The sequence below is a fragment of the Arachis hypogaea genome, chromosome 12, assembly GCF_003086295.3.
Source record: "Arachis hypogaea cultivar Tifrunner chromosome 12, arahy.Tifrunner.gnm2.J5K5, whole genome shotgun sequence".
NCBI classification, from domain to species: Eukaryota; Viridiplantae; Streptophyta; class Magnoliopsida; order Fabales; family Fabaceae; genus Arachis; species Arachis hypogaea.
Window position 1 is genome coordinate 14,609,543 of NC_092047.1, and position 19,824 is coordinate 14,629,366.

The 19,824-nt window shown below is 29.5% G+C and overlaps 2 protein-coding genes and 1 non-coding gene across 3 annotated transcripts; 2 read left to right on the forward strand and 1 right to left on the reverse strand.

Annotated features, from left to right (window-relative positions):
- The first annotated feature begins 369 nt into the window (after positions 1-369).
- On the forward strand, positions 370-7,077 carry LOC112726961 (auxin-induced protein AUX28). The gene is made up of 5 exons (XM_025776543.3): positions 370-1,142; positions 4,554-4,798; positions 5,313-5,451; positions 6,220-6,281; positions 6,665-7,077. The coding sequence occupies exons 1-5, from the start codon at positions 838-840 to the stop codon at positions 6,700-6,702; spliced, it is 789 nt and encodes a 262-aa protein (XP_025632328.1). The 5' UTR covers positions 370-837; the 3' UTR covers positions 6,703-7,077.
- A 5,630-nt stretch (positions 7,078-12,707) lies between these two features.
- Positions 12,708-12,779, forward strand: TRNAD-GUC (transfer RNA aspartic acid (anticodon GUC)). The gene has a single exon. It is a non-coding gene; the product is annotated as a tRNA-Asp (tRNA).
- A 986-nt stretch (positions 12,780-13,765) lies between these two features.
- On the reverse strand, positions 13,766-18,251 carry LOC112726962 (F-box/LRR-repeat protein 17). Its single transcript, XM_025776544.2, has 11 exons — positions 17,512-18,251; positions 17,093-17,194; positions 16,389-16,533; positions 16,084-16,268; positions 15,511-15,615; positions 15,251-15,348; positions 14,945-15,162; positions 14,791-14,857; positions 14,587-14,672; positions 14,300-14,398; positions 13,766-14,095 (listed from the first exon to the last, which is right to left on the reverse strand). The coding sequence occupies exons 1-11, from the start codon at positions 18,234-18,236 to the stop codon at positions 14,030-14,032; spliced, it is 1,896 nt and encodes a 631-aa protein (XP_025632329.1). The 5' UTR covers positions 18,237-18,251; the 3' UTR covers positions 13,766-14,029.
- Positions 18,252-19,824: the final 1,573 nt, after the last annotated feature.

Sequence of the window (19,824 nt, forward strand, 5' to 3'; positions counted from 1 at the left end):
TTAAATTTGTGTATATAACAATTTATTAGTTTATTGAGTTGAAAAATATCATTAAAAAAAATTGAGCTACTTATTAACGATTGATCCTAATTATAAAGTATGAGTTTAATTCTAAAATTTTATGCATTGTTTCAAATTTGACTCAAAATTTTATAAGTCAAACTTATCAAATTTAAACCGATTCTAAAATTGACTTGATTCTCTTGCTATTACTACTTGCAATAATAGATGGCAGTCATTGTGATGTATATTGTAACTATTACCACGTGAAATTAAAAAAAAGGTAGACAATTAATTTTTTTTCTCCACAATTTAAAACAATGATGATAATAAAGGAAGAAATAACAAATTCACTCAATTTTTGATAATAAGTTTGTGTGGAAAGGGGAAACCCTAGGAGAAATAAAAGAAAGTAATAAGAAAAAGAAAGAGATAATAAAGAAAGCATGCAAGTCCAACATTGGTGTCCACTTCCCACTTCTTCCCACTCAACAATCATAGGAAAGATAACATGACCTTGTCCTCACTACACCCAGCACTCTTGCCACCACATCCCCCTCCACGTGTCAAAATCCCATTGCTTCCAATAATACCAAACCCAAATTACAAAAATACCCCCTCTCCCCCTTCTATTAATGTTAATGCCCAAAAGCTTCTCCCTCCCCATACATACCCTTGCAATAATAATAATAATAACAACTCATCATCACTATTATTACTACTAAAGCACTAGCTATATGCTTATTAGAGAGAGAAGAGAAAGAGGTTTAGAAAGAGAGAGAGTTATAAAGTGAAAGCTAAGAAAGAGAGAAACAAAAGAAAGAAGAGAAATCATCAATGGAGAAGATGGTGTTTGAGGAAACTGAGCTCAGGCTTGGGCTGCCAGGGAACAACAAGAAGAAGAACAATGAAAAGAAGAGAGGGTTCTCTGAGACCGAATCTGAAACTGAGAGTGATGAGAACAATAATAGTGATGAAACTTCCAACACTACCGTGGATTTGTTGCTGAATCTCTCATCACCAAAGAAGGAAGCAAATAAGAATAACAACAATAATGGTGTTGTTGCTGAGAACCACTCATCTCCTAATAATAATAAGGAGAAGAATCTTCTTCCTTCTGATCCTGCCAAGCCTCCTGCTAAGTAAGTCCTATAAAAAAATTCGTATTAAATTAATTATTGTATATTTTTATATAAATAAAATAAATTTAATTTATTTTTAATATATATTTTATATTTTAACGTATATTTTATGCTAATAATTAATTTTAATAGTTGATTTTAGTGTATTTTATTCTAAAAATTTTAAATCATTAATTATATGTTTTAATATATATTATATGCGGTTGATTAATTTTGTGGTTAAACTTTGGTGTATAAGTCACATGTTTGATTATATATATAATACTAGAATCATATGTATGTTATATGTATTTGCGGTTTTTTTCCGTTTTTGTATATCTATCACTAAGTTAGTCTTGTTTAGTTGAACTGGGTATGAAATTGTTGGGTGTCATAATAATTTCTCTTTTGATAGAAGAGAGTATATATATTGATTTAATATAAAAAAAAGGGAAAAGTGGATGTGCACAAAATATTTATTTATATATATTTGTTTAAATTTTTGATATATATATATATATTGTTCTTATAATATAATTTCAAAGAATAGATCATTTTAAGTGTTCTATAATTTGATTTTGCTTATGCCTTGTTATTCTTATTATTATGGAAGACTAAATAAACTAAATAAATTTTTACCACTACTCATCTAATAATTTGTTAGTTGGTATTTCTTTATGTACTATATATATGGTGGTGATGATGAACATGCACATACATGAATATGCACATGTATAGTAATTCTTTGTGTGTGTGTATGTTTTTTTTTTTGGGTGTTTTTTTTTTTTTTTTTCTCAAAGTGTATGTATTTGATGTCTATTGGATTTCAACTAATTTAGGTTGGGTCAGGTTATCCCACTATGGGGGGTAAAGCTTTTCAAATGCTATCTTCTTTCATCTAAATGACTCAAATTTAAGACTTTGGTTGATTAAGTTGAATAACCCTCCAATTACTTGAATTTAATTAGCTTTCATAATAATTTTTTTTTTTGGGAAAATATTGGTTGAAATCAATCATAGGATAGACAACATTGTCATGTGATAGATGAACTACAATAATAATTAAGCTAAGTCATACATAGGTACTTATCTTTTTTGTATTCAATAATGGAAAGGCTAATTAAGAGACATGAATTAGCATTAGAGAAAACACACACACACACACACATACACTCGTATGATTAATCTTGATGTGTTGTATAATAATGGATTTCGGTAGTTATATATCTTTTCATTTTTATAAATGATTGTTTAATTTTAAAATACTCATATAAATTAAAACTATTAAAGTTTTAAAATAAATAAAAACCATTTTACATAATTGGGGTTAATAAAATTTTCCTATTTATTTTTCTCTCTCTTCCATTATTCTACTGCTATTTCTTTTTTCTCACATAACTCACTTATTTCGATCATTTCATTACTTGAGAAAAAACTAATTAAATTACCTAAATTTTTTCTAAATAAAAATTATTTATGAAAAAGAAAAATGTTAAAAAATATAAGATTATTTAAAGATATGAATGTTCCCACAGGCTAAGCTAGCCTAACACTCCAATTAAAGAAGCTAATTGATTTTGATGATAGAGTACAAATAAATTGTTATGATTCAAATCTAGGTTGTTGTTGTTAGGATTATTCCACTTAATTTGTTTTTTCTTGAAATTAGATTTATACATTTAAATTTATTTGTTTGTTACCATTACACACAGAATGAAGATTTTAAAGTCAAATGGTGACGATTTAGATCATCACAAAAGTTTTTGTAATCTTTCGTCAGCTGCCGCTATTTACCGGTTTTTTTGCAAAATACTATATATAGTAAATGATTTTATCAATATTTATAATTTTGTGTGACTTATATTTAATAAATAATTTATTATTTGTATAAATTATTAATAGTGATGATTTTGAAGTTAAATAATGACGATTTTAAACCACTAAAAATTTTTTTTATAATCTTTTATCAACCACTGTTATTGTCAGCTTTTTTGTAAAATACTATATATAATAAATGATTTCATCAATATTTATAAAAGTATAACTTTGTGTGACTCATATTTAACAAATAATTTATTATTTGTATAAACTAATAGTGACGATTTTAAACTTAAATGATGGCAATTTAAACCACCACAAAATCTTTCATAGCCTTTTGTCAGTCACCGCTATTTGTCAGTTTTTTGTATAAATAACCACAAAATCTTTCGTAATCTTTTGTCAACCACCGCTACTTGCTAGCTTTTTTTAAATCTTTCGTAACATTTTGTCAGCCACCGCTACTTGCTAATTTTTTTTTTATAAATAACCACAAAATCTTACGTAATTTTTTGTTAGCCACCGTTATTTGCCAGTTTTTTTGTAAAATACTATATATAGTAAATGATTTTATCAATATTTATACAAGTGTAGCTTTGTGTGACTCATATTTAATAAATAAGTTATTATTTATATAAATTAATAGTGATGATTTTAAGGTCAAATGGTGACAATTTAAAATTGCCACAAAATCTTTCGTAGCCTTTTGTCAACCACCGCTACTTGCTAGTTTTTTTAAATCTTTCGTAACCTTTTGTCAGCTACCGCTACTTGCCATCTTTTTTTATAAATAACCACAAAATCTTTCGTAATCTTTTGTCAGCCGCCACTACTTGCTAGTTTTTTTAAATCTTTCGTAATCTTTTATCAGCCACCGTTACTTGCCAGCTTTTTTTATAAATAACCACAAAAACTTTCGTAAACTTTCGTAAACTTTCGTAATTTTTCATCAACCACCACTATTTGCCAGTTTTTTTTGTAAAATACTATATATAGTAAATGATTTCATCAATATTTATACAAGTGTAGCTTTGTGTGACTCATATTTAATAAATAATTTATTATTTGTATAAATTAATAGTGATGATTTTAAGGTTAAATGGTGATAATTTAAAACTGCCAAAAAATCTTTCGTAACCTTTTATCAGCCACCGCTACTTGTTAGTTTTTAAAAATTTTTTGAAACCTTTTGTCAGTCACCGCTACTTACCAATTTTTTTTATAAATAATCACAAAATTTTTCGTAGTCTTTCGTCAGCCACCACTATTTGCCAATTTTTTTGTAAAATACTATATATAGTAAATGATTTCATCAATATTTATACAAGTATAGCTTTGTGTGACTCATATTTAAAAATAATTTATTATTTATATAAATTAATAGTGATGATTTTAAGGTCATATGGTGACAATTTAAAACTGCCACAAAATCTTTCGTAGCCTTTCGTCATCCACTACAGTAAATGATTTCATTAATATTTGTAACTTTGTGTGACTCATATTTAACAAATAATTTATTATTTGTATAAATTATTATTATTATTATTATTATTATTATTATTATTATTATTATTATGCATGAAAATAATAAAAATATTATTAAAATATGTATAGGGCTCAAGTGGTGGGATGGCCACCAGTGAGGTCATACAGGAAGAACATGTTTGCAGTTCAAAAAAGCAGCACAGAAGAGAGTCAGAAGAATGAGAAGAATAACAATAATGGAAATGGTAATGGAAGCTTTGTGAAGGTAAGCATGGATGGTGCACCCTACCTTCGCAAAGTGGACTTGAAGAACTACAACAGTTACCCTCAGCTCTCTGATGCCTTAGGCAAAATGTTTAGCTCTTTCACTATTGGTTTGCACCTTCATCCTACACTCCTATTTAATCATATTTTTCCTCCAAAATAATATTATTCAATTTTAAAATATTATATATTTTTTTAATGAATTTTTTAGGAGATTTAATTAATTACTTGTATGGGTATATTAATTATTTTTCAAGAATATTTTTTTATTAGGATAATACTAAATAAAAAAAAGTTAAAAAAGAATTAAAGATAAATTTGATTTGTATTTGTATTTTTTATTTTTATTTTTAGTAATTTTTGTTTTAGATTCTCTAAAAAAATAATAAAATTTTATTTTCTGTTATTTAAGTTTCTTAATATTAATATTTCAATAATTTGCATTTATATGAATATATAAAATTATCTAACTAATTAGTGAAAATAACGGATCTTGAAGTTGATTAGTTTCTTAGGAAAGGGAAAACAAGTAACCATGCATGCAAAATTTTACTATTATTAGTTTATATCCATAATTGAATCATATTAGATATCTAATGGTATGAATGATTGAAAACAATGAAGGAAGTTGTGAATCAGAAGGAATGAAGGATTTCTTCATGAATGAGAGAGCTTTGATGGATTTATTGAACAATTCTGATTATGTCCCAACTTATGAAGATAAGGATGGAGATTGGATGCTTGTCGGTGATGTTCCTTGGGAGTATGTTCATTTTCTCTCTTTTCTTTTCTAAATTATTTTCATCACTTCTACCACATTATTCTTGGACCTACTTGCTTAGCTTGTAATTAATTAAAAGGGGAAAAAATGAAAGTAAAAAAAAAAAAAAAAGAATAGTTTGGAGTATACCTTTTCAAAAAAAAAAAAATTGTATATATTGTAAATATAAAAATAAATAATTTAAATTTTATTAATTATGTTGTATTATTAATTATTATAGGATTATTACAGTTCACCAAATAAAAGTATCTTATCAAGATATATTAGAATGAACAAAATTTTTCAAATAAATTAAATTAGAAACAAGTACCATTATATAATACATATCATAATTATTGTATCATTAAAGAAAATTAGAAATCTTTCATAATTAAGAACATCTGAGTTGTTATAACTACTAAGTTGTGGATTAAATTATGGGAAAGTCTAGGGGCAATAGATTTATTAAAATTTGGCTAGCATTTAGTCAGTAAAAAGAAAATGAGTGATTTTCCACCATTAAATGAAATCTCACACTATTAAATACATTATTGATAGCTACAACTCACAAAATCTGATGGCCCTAGTACTCCTCTTAAATTATTATGTACTTCTTTTTCCCTCACTCTTTTGCTTTCTATTACTTGTCTTTCTTAATATGCCTTTCCATGATGGCTAACTTAACATGTGTACAAGCCAAGTAACGTAACTATATATATATATACTCTATGATTTTAGCATAACATCAATATTTGCTTTGATGTTAACCAGGATGTTTGTGGAATCATGCAAGCGTTTACGTATCATGAAAGGAAAAGAAGCAATTGGACTGGGTTAGTATCTTAAATTTTTTTTTGTTCTTTTTATTTTTCCAATTTTATTTCACGCATGAAACCCTTATATATTTAGTCATCATTATTCAATAATTTCTTCTATTTACTCGTATGAACGCCATTCTTTAACATAAAAATAATAAATAATGAAAGAAATGAAGTGCATACATATATTGTATAAGATGAAAATTTCACGTGCATTGTTTTTACGTAAAATTGTTAATTGAGATCGTTAGATAACAATTTAGTCAAATATGTTAAATTATTTAAATAATAATTTCACATGAATATAATTGCACATAAATTTTTACTATTGAATAATAATATGTTGATCTTATTTCTTCTAAAAAGAATATTAAAGATAATTTATTTTGTTAATGTAGCACCTAGAGCCATGGAGAAATGCAAGAACAGAAGCTAGAGAGTAGTGGTGGTTATAGCAGTGTCCATAACCTGCTCCATATCCCTTTGTGGTGCCCAGTTGACTATAGCAGACAAAGATGGACAGAGAGAGCATGGTCTTCAAAATATATAGTTTTAATTATAATATTTTAATTAATCTGTGTATTATCATGGTTTGTTATATATAATATCAATTATCAAACATAGCACTAGCTAAATGCATTATGCATATGCATGTGTAAGCATAAATTATGAAACATAAACTATAACGACTCTAAATTATGTTGCATGACCATTTTCTTTTTCTTTTCTTTTTTTTCTCTAAAAAAATAAGTTTCTTCTTGTGTGTGGATGCTCAATAATAATGTTAATAATGTGCTTGTTTGTTGTTGTAGCTATGGTATTCTATTACTTTAACTTTTCAATTTGCATTTCTTTTTTATTTTATTTTATTTTATCATTGTTCATTTATTCCTTTAAGACTTTATTTGTTTTATGTCTAAGAACTAAGAACCAAACCAAGCTTAGCTAAACTATAATTGAGATGTTTCCTGAACATGGTGGATGGGGGGAACAAGATCATGTGCATGTTCATGGAGCATTTATGCATAACCATTGATGCATGTTCTTTAATTTATTTATTATTTTATTATATGAACGTGCAAATTCAAATTTTGGTTAAATAAAATATTTGGAAGAAAATTAAAAAATTAGTCTAAAACCATCTAACCTTATTTTATTGTATTCTTAATTACTGTTAGAATAAGTATATAATTTTTTATTAATTAGAATTATTAGTTGGATAATTATAAATATAATAAATATGTAATTATATATGTTATATATATAAATTTATAAATATTAAATTAAATTATTAGTGCAAACATATATATGTATAGGTGCGAATTGAGCTAACTTCTTCAAAATGCATTTATAAACCGGTAAATTAAATTAAACGGTAATATTAAAAAGATAAAAAAAATTATTATAATAATTAATAAATATTAAATAAAATAAATTTTAATTATTTTTTATTAATATTTATCGATTACCAAACATTTTTTGAAATTGAATATGGTCCCTTATCTTGGTTTCATTTAATTCATCGATAGAATTTTGTGATATTTAATGTAGGGCGCTGACAGAAATCTTGATTATGATATTTCTTGTGTCATCATTCATTTTCTCTTATTCATAAAACCAAGCAATTAATGCAATTACAAGGATGTATGTTCCAAAATGGTTGAAATAGTCAATAGGAAAAGATTTGTATTTTTATGTAAGAATAATAATGTTATACATCAAAAACTTTTTTGTTAATTAAGTTTAATTAAATTTGTCTAATATAATAAAAATTAATTATAATTAATATTTTTTTAAATTTTATTATTTAATTTGGTTAAATTTTATTCATAAAAAAATTTAGAGGTATAATATTACTTTTATAAGAATGTAAATTTGGGGTGTACTGTAATACATAAATAATTTATAAGTACTTTTATACGGAAAAATATTATTTATATATTTTTTGCTGTGCATATTTTATAGTATATATATATTTTTTTAAGAATTACTACACATTTAAGTATTTATTTTTATCTGAGTTTATTCAAGTAAGTCCAATACCAACAAAAATTATTCTTATTAAAAGAGCGTCGTTACACGCACTTTTTTCTTCTTCTCCTCCTCCGCGCTTGTTCTTCTTCTTCTCCTTCTTCGTGCGCGCAGATTCTTCTTCTACTTCTCCTTCTCTTCCTCCTCCTCTTCTTCTTCTTCTTCTCCTCTTTCGTTATCGTCATCACCAACAATATCAACATTTTGCTAATTTCTTTATTAGTTCTGGTTTTTTTTTTGTGCCATCATTAAATAATTTCAGTTCATTTTTTAATTTATTTTGTTTCATTTGTGTATTAATCTCAGTTTACTTGTGAATAAAAAATTTGGTCAATACTTATCAGCAGCATCAAGTGAACCAAAATTAACACACAAATAAACCGAAATAAATTAAAAATGAACCGAAATTATTTAATGATGGCAGTAGAGAAAATCAGAACTAATAAACACGTTTGCAAAATGTTAGTGTTATTGGTAATGACGATAAAAAAGGAGGAGGAGGAGGAGGAGAAGAAAAAAAAACTTGCGTGTGCAAATTTGAAAGAAGAAGAAAAAGAAGTCTGCATGTTTTTCGTTGGAAGAAGAAAAATAATGAGGAGGAGAAGAAGAAGGAAAAAAAGAAGGGAAGAAGAAGAACTTACGTGAATTTGGAAGAAGAAAAAGAAGAAATACAAGGAAGAGAAAGAGAAGAATGAAAAGGAGAAGGAGCATTTAATTTAAAAAATTGTTATAATAATTTAAATAAATTTAATTAAATATTTTACTTTGATGTAGAACTTTATTCATTTTTTTTTGTTAGGTTTAACTAATTAAGAGTGTATGGTGGAAACTCAAGTGCAGTTGACTTCATGTGAAGTTGATAGTTGAGAGCCGTTAAATAGTTTGATTGATTTGACTAAATTTTTATCTAACAACTCTCAGTTATCAACTTCATGTGAAATTGACTGTACCTAAGTTTCTACGGAAGTGTATAAGTATAATGATGAGAAGAGAAAAATATAATTAATGCACTTTATCTGCATTCGAAAATGTGCCAAAACAAAAATCAACCATTTCTCGTTTATAAATGCTAAAGAATTTTGGAGAGATGATATACTATGAGATTAATAGAATAATCAATATTAAACCTGTTATGAAATTATTTTTTATAAAAATTTAAATTAATAAAAAAATATATAAATATTTATATTTTTAACACATTCTTTTAAATAAAAGTTTATTTTAGATTTGTTCGAAATTTATATAGATTTTCTTTTTTTTTTTTGTCTTGTACTAATTTTTTTTAAAAGTTGAATAAAAAATCGAATTTTATTCTTTTCAATTATAAAAATTCTAATATAATATCATAAAATTACTTATTTTAAAAATTTAAGTTGATAAAAGAAGACACATAGTTAAATTTCTGACAAAATGTAACTTATTAATTTCAACAAAATCTTCAATTTATATTTGGAGTTGTACTCTTTTTAGGCCCCCACAACAGCAAGTTGATAATGTGAGTTTTTAGACCTTACCAAAAATAACGAGTTAATATCATAATTGAATTAATGGTTCATCAATACAACGGTACAGTACTATAGTTATATTTTGATGACAATTACTTCTCAAGAAAAATATACACTCAATATATCAAATTGTTGTTTTCAATAATTCTAAACATAACTATCATCACCGCAAATTATTTCCAAGAATTTCTCAAAATGTATAAAAAATTATTTGCAATAATGTCTTTTATTTAATTTTATGGTGGAAATTCCCTCCTTGTCATGGTGAACCACAATTGTTGCTTCCCCATTTTCAGAATCCTGTTAAATAAACACTACAACTAGCCTAGCTATTTAAGGGTGATGGAAAAATAATTGATGAAATTTCAAAAATTCTATTATTTATTTATCTTTTCTCCTATTTATACTGTGTGACAAAGGACAAATCGAAGAAGCTGTGCCCCGCCATTATATTATCATATGCATGCACTTTAATTTATTTTAGTAAAGTAGATTTTGCATTATTGTTAAAGAAATAACTCTATTAAGAATTAATTAAGAAACTAAACTCTAATAATTTAGCCATGATTAAGTTCTATTACGGAAACAAAAAAATAATACACTCATCATCAGTTAAAACTAAATCTCTAAACAAATACTACATACTACTACTACATAGAAATTAAATGGAGTGTGTATATATATATACATAATATACTTAGTAAAAATTTGAAATGTATCTGTTTAATTATTCTGTTAGTCTTTATAATTTTACTAAATTTTTAATAAAATTTTATATATTTTTTTTTCAATTGAGTTATTATACTATTTTTAATTTTGTTATTAGATCATTTTTAGTATAAAAAATATTAAAGTTAACTGAATATTTTTTTCGTAAATTAAAGATATTTATAATTAAGAAGTTAATTAGATTTTTTATCACATATCTTTGAGAAAAATATTCTGTTAATTTTAAAATTTTTAATATGAAAATAATCTAATTACAAAATTAAAAACAGTATAAGAATGTAATTAAAAAAATATAAAAACTTAATTATAAATTTAGTGAAATTATAAGACTAACAAAGCAATTAAACAAAATATATCTCATATATAAGATATGGGTTAGTTTGGTTTTTTCTGGTTTTATATATACATATTATTCTGTTAGTTGTTATACTTAAAAAAAACTTGAAATATATCGGTTTATATATATATATCGGTTTAATTATTCTATTAGTTCCTATAGTTTTACTAAATTTTTAATTAGAATCTTATATATTTTCTTCTTTTCAATTGGGTTCTTACACTGTTTTTAGTTTTGTTATTAGATCCTTCTTAGTGTAAAAAATATTCGAGTTAACGGAATATTTTTTTCGCAAATTGAAGATATCTATAATTTAAGAACCTAATTAGATCTTTAATCACATATCTTTAGAGAAAAATATTCTGTTAATTTAATATTTTTAATATGAAAATGACCTAATTACAAGATTAAAAACAGTATAAAAATTCAATTAAAAAAAATATAAAAACTTAATTATAAATTTAATAAAATTATAAGACTAACAAAATAATTAAACTAAATATATCTCATATATAGGATATGGGTTTGGTTTTTTCTGGTTTTATAAAAGCTATTTTGATAGATGATCCATGAATCCTCTCTTAAGTATTCATGGATGAGCCTAGAAGCATGTCATATCCTTAATTAGTAGATTGAGGAGTGTCAAACTCATTTATACTTTTGTTAACATACAATAATATAAAGGTGATGATGATGCAGTATTTGGTTTAATTTCAACAAGTATATAATTTGTGTTATTTGTCCGCATGAAATTTTACTAAAGAGAAATGAGTCATATGTTAATATGGTTTTTGGTACAAGTCATATGCATATAAAAATAAAACTAATAATAAATCCTTCTCACCCCTAAATTAGACTTTTGAAGTGTGAAAATCGTAAGATTGAATATTTAAGGTGATACCAGGTATATTAATCAGAGATTTGGTCACTGATTCCTAAAAATTAGAGTGAATACTCAATTCTTGATAATTTTTGTAAATGACTACAAAATTTTTAAATAAAAAAAAATATATCTTTTTCAATTTTTGATATTTAATTTTGTCAAATTAGTTAGCTTCTCTATCAATGATTTTTTTTTTTAAAACATATTTATGTGATATGTTAATCGTTAATATATTTTTTATTTAGTTTTTTTAAGTAAAAATAATTTAAAAATTAATAATATTTCTTAATTTTATACAATAAATTTAGTTAAGTATTTGAAAAAAGCAATAAAAAAATAAAAATAAAAACTAAACGGCCTTAATAATTATCTTTAAAAGACGAGACTCTTGATAGAAAAAAATTTGCTAATTCTAGTTGGTTCTTAATGGATAAATCAATAATTTAACATAACATATAGGCTTATTTCGTTAATACAAATAGAAAATATTGATAGAAGAGCTAATCAATCTCATAAAAATAAAGATCAAAAACCAAAAAATGTATTTATTTTTTAAAGACTTCGTTGTCTTTTAAAATAATTATCAGCAACTATTTATGATTTTTTTTTTTCTCTAAAAACTAAGGAGGTGAAAATTGTCTGATACTTAATGAAGATCATTAAAGTCATATCGCCAAATACCATGCAACTAGTAACACATAGTAAATACTATTTAAGATGTTAAATGATTTCCTTCCCAAAACAAAGATGTATACCATTTCCGGGTTCTGATCGAAAAGCATGGTTAAATAATGGTGTTATTTCACCATAGATGCAAAGGATGAAACAACCAGATATCCTTAGAGATTGTTTTTTCTCCTTCAGCCTGTTAGCAACACTGCAAGAGTGCCAACAACAGCATAGGAAAACAAAAAAGTTACTATAAATAAATATTATTTTCCTCTCGTAGACAACAAGTCGTTGTAGTATAGTGGTGAGTATTCCCGCCTGTCACGCGGGTGACCCGGGTTCGATCCCCGGCAACGGCGTTTCTTTTTGTTGCTCACACTTGTCTTCTTCATGGTGCAAACTTTTGGAGGAAAATCTCATCAAAGAACCCAAGACCCATTTGATGACCTAAACACATTACCACATCCACTGGTATTAGAAGGGTTCAAGCTACCATCAACTTTAAGCTTAACCAGCCAGGTTAATGGAGAAAATGTGCTTGGATGCAGAAACCAAATGAACCCTCTCTTGGTATAATTGAAATCTCTAAGACTCTCCCCAGAGCAAATAATGCAAGTCGAAGTACTCAGTAGGAGGTCATTTTCTTTCTTTCATTTGAAGAGGCAGAAGAGCTCATAGTCTACGACATGGTATCTTGTCCATCATTTCAAAAAAATCCGATACTAATTCTCTTCAAAGGAGGACCAGCATTTAGTTCAGCTATCTTGGCTTTGTGATGCCATTGGATTTCAGTGTTTTCTCCTACAATGAATTGTCCCATGTAGTTTCTTATAATAATCTCCTCACCAGAAGAAGGTTCATCGTAAAAAATTGCATAAACTGATTCTTCTTTCTCATGATTAAGTCTCTTCCTTTTCAGTTACACACTGAGCTTAGTAATGATCCAATTCCTCACTACATGCGATGTCATTGATAAACTGAAACTGATTGTTGAGTTTAATGTCATTCCATACAGCAATTGTTTCATTTTTATTGCTTAATTGGTTATATTTTAGTCCCAATTTCACTAGTATTTTCTGTTTCTTGTTCGTTCTTGTTGAAATGTATTACTACACTCATTGTCCTGGGATTCGAATGCTAATCAATTCATCATGAAGCAACAATCTTTACCTGAAGTAATGAGGTTTCAAGAATCAATTGTTGGACTATATTACATGATTTTAACATTCTACATAAGCTATGCAATTTACTTATCTAAACAATAAATTTATCAGAATTCTAAACGCTAATCCAAGCATAATCATTTTCGCAGCTCTTTAGTACAAGCCTGCGGGGTAAAAATGAATCTCATAAGAAAAAATGTTTATTTATTGAAAATGAAGCTGTCACCATATGTTCATAACAATGGCTCAACTTGAACATTTATCTAATTGAAATGAGATACAGTTTTAGGGCATTCATTAAGGAGCCTAACATGAAAAAATAAAATAAAATAAAATATGACGTGTTTATATCCGGCTACTAAGGGGATTATGCTTCTGAAACTTAAAAATCACAACATACAATATATTGCACAAGTATACATTGGAAATTAAAGGGCATGAGATGATCAGTTCACAAGCACATTACAAAGCCGTCTCTCAATCTTCCTCCGCTTCTCATCAGGCTCAGAACACTGTAAAAGCAAAAAATAAGATTAAATCTTCATGTGTAACAATTCAAAGCATAGCAGGAATTAAGCAAACTATGTTAGTTTAGTTAATTCAATTTTCTATTGTGGGGGATTAAAACAAAAACCAAACACTTAAGAGATCATCTGTTCCACTCAAGAAAAGAAGTACTGTAAAGCAGTTCTACGTTTTTTTCTTCTGTGCTTTACCTCATCCTCCAGTAAATAAGGAACCCGAACTCTTTTCGAGCCATCAGGTAGACGTTTAGAAGGTGATTGGTTCTCCATAGCAGTAAAGGCATTGCAAACCTGCATACAAGTTATACAAATATATTTTACATCAGCACCATGGAAGCATGGAGAATTAAACCACAAGGTCACAATAACTATGCTCAATTCATGAACTGGAAATTTGTTCCTTAAACATAACTCAGACCCAAAATTTAGTACATTAATCCATAAACATATAAGGAAAATAGTATGTGAATAACTGTTACCTGACTTTGAATAGCCCCAATTAACATATCTTTACAACCTGATGCATGCACACTTTCTAACGTGGGGCACTGAAGCAGCAGTCGTTCTGAGCCAATTAATTCAGTTAAAAAAGAAAAATCAATCTTACAATTTTCAAGAAATCACTGGAATGGTTAAATAAAACCTTCAGCCAATAATAACTAAACAGGGAAATGAAATGATACCTGGATGCAAATTCCTACAAGAATTTAGATTCAGATCATTAAGCTGTGGACAATTTAAATATAGGGCCTGCATATTAATTGAAAGAAGAAATATGAAGATCCGAAGCCAGGAAAAATAATATTTAATAAACATATTCAGCTTAATAAAACTCACATCCAAGCCAGAGCAACCCCATAAACTGAGCTTCTTTAAATGGCTATGTTTGATAATTAACTTTTGATTTGTAAGGTGCATATTTGTGCTGGATGTTTCCTGTGGTTTGCAGTTGTCTTCATCAGTGGTTGGATTAAGTGAATCAGGATCACATATGGTCATGCCGCAGTCCATAAGCTCAAGAAGCGGAAGCTGAGCAGTAGCAAATTGAATGCCACCTGAAAAATGTTACAGTAGATTAGTAAGCAGAAACTCAAGCAAGTACTAGAGTTTTGTGAAGTAAACGAACTTATAAGAGGAAATTACTTGAAGTCACATTCGGACAAAGGGCAAGAAGGAGTCTTGACAATGTTTCAGGGAACACATTGCAAATTATTCCTATGCCACTGTCACTTATGCCAGATCTGTGATGAAGGATAATCATTAGAAATATGTTCCAGAAGTGTAAGAAAATTGAGAGGGGGGGAGGGGGGGGAGGAGGCAAACTACAATTATAATATGTTGCATTGAGTTTCATCGGAAGCTTGTCAACAAGGTGAATGAATTAAAGTAGGTACAATACATACCCACTGAGATCAAGCAATTCTAAATTAGGGTAGCTCGAAGCAATAGCAGCAACAGATGCATCAGTAATATCAGATCCGAGAACAAGAGAAAGCATTCGCAGCCCCCTGATGATTCCACATTTAATGAATTCCAATAAGTTCACCAATCAAATGAATTTTGTATCATAACAAAATAGAAGAAAAACAAAACTGAAATGTTTATTGAATTTATGACAAATAGGCCTGACATAGCATGTTTATCCCTGTCGGATAAGAGCCCGGGATTTCAGATATGTAAATTGAGGTTGGGAATAAATTTAAGGTTTGATCCCAAAGTCTTCATTGCAAATTTAATGATCTTTGTGTGTGAATGTTACATACAGGTTACGCATTCAGTTTCATTTCATATACATCCTTTGACATGCCACATAAATTGGAAGTAGGAGGTCTTCCATCCGGAACTTGTAGACGTTTAATGCTTGCACAATATGTATGAACTAGTAGATGTAGAAAGTTCAGAGTATTGTGATTAAAACTTCTATGTGAACAAAATTTGTTAATCACAGTCAGAAAATGGAGATCAAGATTACAAACCTCAATTGAGCAGCTGTAAGAGCAAGCACAGCAGCATGAGAAAGCCTCAAAGCAGCTATATGTATATTCTGCAATCTTGAACAATTTCTGCCCAGTCCTTCAATCATAGTTGTTAGATCAGTACTATCATTTTCTTGTCGAGAAAACTCCAACGAAATCTCTCTCAACTGGGGACAGTTAAATACCTGACATTTCGAAGCAACTGTTAGTAACTAAAGCTCCCTCTCAATGCCTGCCCATTTCTATCAATCTAAAGTTTGATCACACCATACAATATCAAGAGGAGAAAGGAAAGGTAACAATACCATTTTAGAAAGAGAGTGCAGATCTGACAGCCAAAGGGTAGAAAGACTAGCCGAACAGAGGACAAAGCCACCCAGGTTAGAACAACCTTCCATCTTGAGGCATTTGAGGCTTCTCTTGTCAGCAACAAACCGGCCTAACTCAGCCCTGAATTTCTCATCGTTGAACAACAAATAAAGCAAATAAGCACAAAGCAGCAATCTTTCGTATAGAGCTAAGGATTAAAGCAACTTGTAGCTTGTAGCATAAATTCAGAAGGGAACAAGTAATTGGACATAAATTAAAAATAAATGAAGACTTTCACTTATGAAACAGAAATTAACAGGAAAGGACAAACCCAATAGCTACTACAGTCTCGAGCACTTATCAACAAAATGTAAACCAACAATGGGGCAAAACAAAAGTTGCACCCTCTACTTATAAAAACAGTTTGACAATATACCACATAGTTCTTCACGGCTTCAACCAACATTTACACCACAAAGCAATGTTAACACACAACTTGAGATCCAAAATCGTACTAGAAATTATTTAGTTACTGTAGATTTAGCTCATTAATTTCTAGGGTTGAAGTATTGAATCAAAACAACATTAAGGTCACATTGTATAACCAAACACCTTAACATGAATCACATATGCAGGTGTTCAACAACACTAAGAACTCATTTTCCACTAAAACTAAAAAGAATGAGAACACGAATAATACCCATTGATCCGATTGGTTGCGCCATCAGACATCGAGACCTCCATATACTCCAGATTTGAACACGAAAACGCAATGCAAGCCAGCATCGTTGAGTCAAAATCACTGCAAAAACCAAAACGAGTTAGATTCATGAATAAACCAAAAAAAAAAGTGTTATTTTACGAGCTAGCAACGAGATCACTCCCTCTTTTTTTAATCCAATCTTTTTACTTTATCCATTTACTACGGTTTCTCTTATCACCATTCCCATGATTCATTCATATTACAGCAGCGTTAGTTTCTTCTTGCGATTCTTAACTACCAATTTCAGATTCAAAGCTTCGACACATTTTAGATTTCGTTATTTATTATTTATTGTTGCTGTTATTCGATCGAATCAAAACGCAACAAGATCCAAAATCTGCTACACAAAGTCACACCTTTCCATTCTAAGAGAGAGCCTCACGATCCCAGGGCATTTCTGCAACATCGATGCCACAAAACCGACGTGAACGTTCGCCGGAACCCTAAGTCTCAGCTCCTCCGCCGCCTTCCAAAGTCTCTTGGCAGTCTCCCTCCATCCCTTGGAGACCTGCGCCGCCGCCAACAATCCCGCTGGCGGCAGCCTCCGAAGCACCTCCCACAGGAGACTCGCCGGCAAACCGCACGAATCCAAATCCAAATCCAGATCCATTCTCAGATCTAGATCATCATCAGCCTCCGCAAACGAATCACCAACCGCTCTATCCTCCATTTCCGACGCATCGATCCCTCCGCCGGGAATGGCAGCACCACCGTCATCGAAGTCATCGAACGACAGGGCACGGCGGAGGCGAGACGGCGCCGCCTGCCGGAGCGCGGATGCGGAGGAAGAAGCAGAAACGGCATAGTGAGACGAATCGGTTGATATGGCGGTGGCAACGGCAGTGACGGCGGCGGAGATGGGAGTTTTCACGTTACAGACGTGGCCTTTCTTAGGTTGGCCACATCGGCCACAATTGTAATTGCCACGCTTCTTCCCGCGCTTACCGTCGGAGATATCGACGGCACCACCACTCGCATCCGGTGGTGGCAGGGCGGCCACCTTAGGGTGAGAGTGATGCATTGTGAGGGTAGAAAGTAGAGAGGGAAATGCAAACGCGAATGCGTCAATCTTAAAATGCATTATAAAGGAAGGCGGGAACCTTGCGCGCCTTTATTATTATTTTTTTTTTTTTTTCACTCTTTTTGTTTTCAATTTATTGTTTTCGCTAAACAAGTAAAAATAAAATTTTGGTTTTTGTAGTTCTGTGAAATCAGGATTGATTTTGAATTTATATTTATAGAATTTAGTTTCTACATGCTTATACCTTTTTTTTTCATCTTTGACCTTTTTTTTTGTTGAGAGTATAATCATGAAGCTAAGGTTCATCAAATTAATTGTTATTTGAAAATAATATGGTTTAATTATAAGGATATATGTTAATATTATTAATTAAAAAAACATAAAAAAAATTATAAAACTTAAGTTAATAATATATTTGATATGTATTTATTAAAAAATATTTAAAAAATAAAAAAATGTATTAATAATTTAAATATATATTTTTAAAATACATATTAGTTAACTTAAATCTCATTACTAAATAAGCACCGATTAATTCAGAGAGAAAGTGATAGAATTGTTTTTAAGACTTTTGTATATTAAGGATATTTTTTGGTGACTGAAATAAATTAAACAAAGAAAAACAAAACAAACAAAACAAGGAACTGCCTAAATAGAGGGACAGTCCCGTTTAAGACTACTCTTAAACTCCTCTCAAGGTGAAAGAAGCTCCACATGCGAAAGTTGTAACTTCATCGCCATCTTTGCCATAGTATCTGCCACCGTGTTTGCATCTCTCATAATCAAACGAAAGTCAACCCGCCAATTCCAATGCATGATATCTCTTATTTTGAGCACCAGTGGATCAATAAACCCAAAACCATCTTAAGTAACAAGATTAAATGCTTCCACACAATCCGTCTCACAAATAACATCTCGTTGACCCACATCCCAAGCTAAGAGATATCCTCTCCAAATAGCAAACAATTCTCCTTGAAGAATACTATTACTCTCAATCATTCCCAAACACCCCCTTTGCCAGCTCCCATTACAATCTCTAATAACACAAGCAAAACCAACACTATCACCCGAACCAAAATAACTAGCATCACAATTAATCTTAAAAGTACCAATGGATGGGGGATTCCAAAAACCATTTAGAGTAGAGGGAAGGGACATACGTTGTAATTCAAAGATATTCCTAAGCTCCTTTTCTGAAGTTAATGCTAGACAAATCACTTTTTCCGGAGGCCAAGTTTCATCGGGATTAAAGATGTCATTATTCCTTACTCGCCATATCCACCAAAGTCCCGAAAAGAACTTGAACGGATGCTCTCTGCTATGATACAAGAACCAGTTCTTCAAATCCAAAGGATGACAAGAAATATCCAACCTATGCCAGACAAGCTGAGCTTTGGGACAATCCCGAATACAATGTAAAACCGATTCCTGGCTAGAAAGACATCTTGGACACTTATCCGACAACGACATCCCTCTTCTAAAGCGAAAACTTGCAGTAGGAAGAGCCTCCTTAAGACACAACCAAGCCAAAAATTTATGCTTTTCCGGAACAAGCTGGCGCCAAAGCCAAAGCCAATTCTCCCGCTCCTCCCAACCAAACAGCTGCTTACACAACCACAAGTAACCATTGCGAGAGTTATAGACTTTG

Coding starts and splice junctions, on each gene's coding strand:
- LOC112726961 (XM_025776543.3), top strand. CDS start 838: ATGGAGAAGATGGTGTTTGAGGAAACTGAGCTCAGGCTTGGGCTGCCA. Junction 4,799..5,312: donor GTTTAGCTCTTTCACTATTG/GTTTGCACCTTC, acceptor AAAACAATGAAG/GAAGTTGTGAATCAGAAGGA. Junction 6,282..6,664: donor AAAAGAAGCAATTGGACTGG/GTTAGTATCTTA, acceptor TTGTTAATGTAG/CACCTAGAGCCATGGAGAAA.
- LOC112726962 (XM_025776544.2), bottom strand. CDS start 18,236: ATGCATTTTAAGATTGACGCATTCGCGTTTGCATTTCCCTCTCTACTT. Junction 15,616..16,083: donor CTTACAGCTGCTCAATTGAG/GTTTGTAATCTT, acceptor TGGAATCATCAG/GGGGCTGCGAATGCTTTCTC. Junction 15,349..15,510: donor GAATTGCTTGATCTCAGTGG/GTATGTATTGTA, acceptor CCTTCATCACAG/ATCTGGCATAAGTGACAGTG.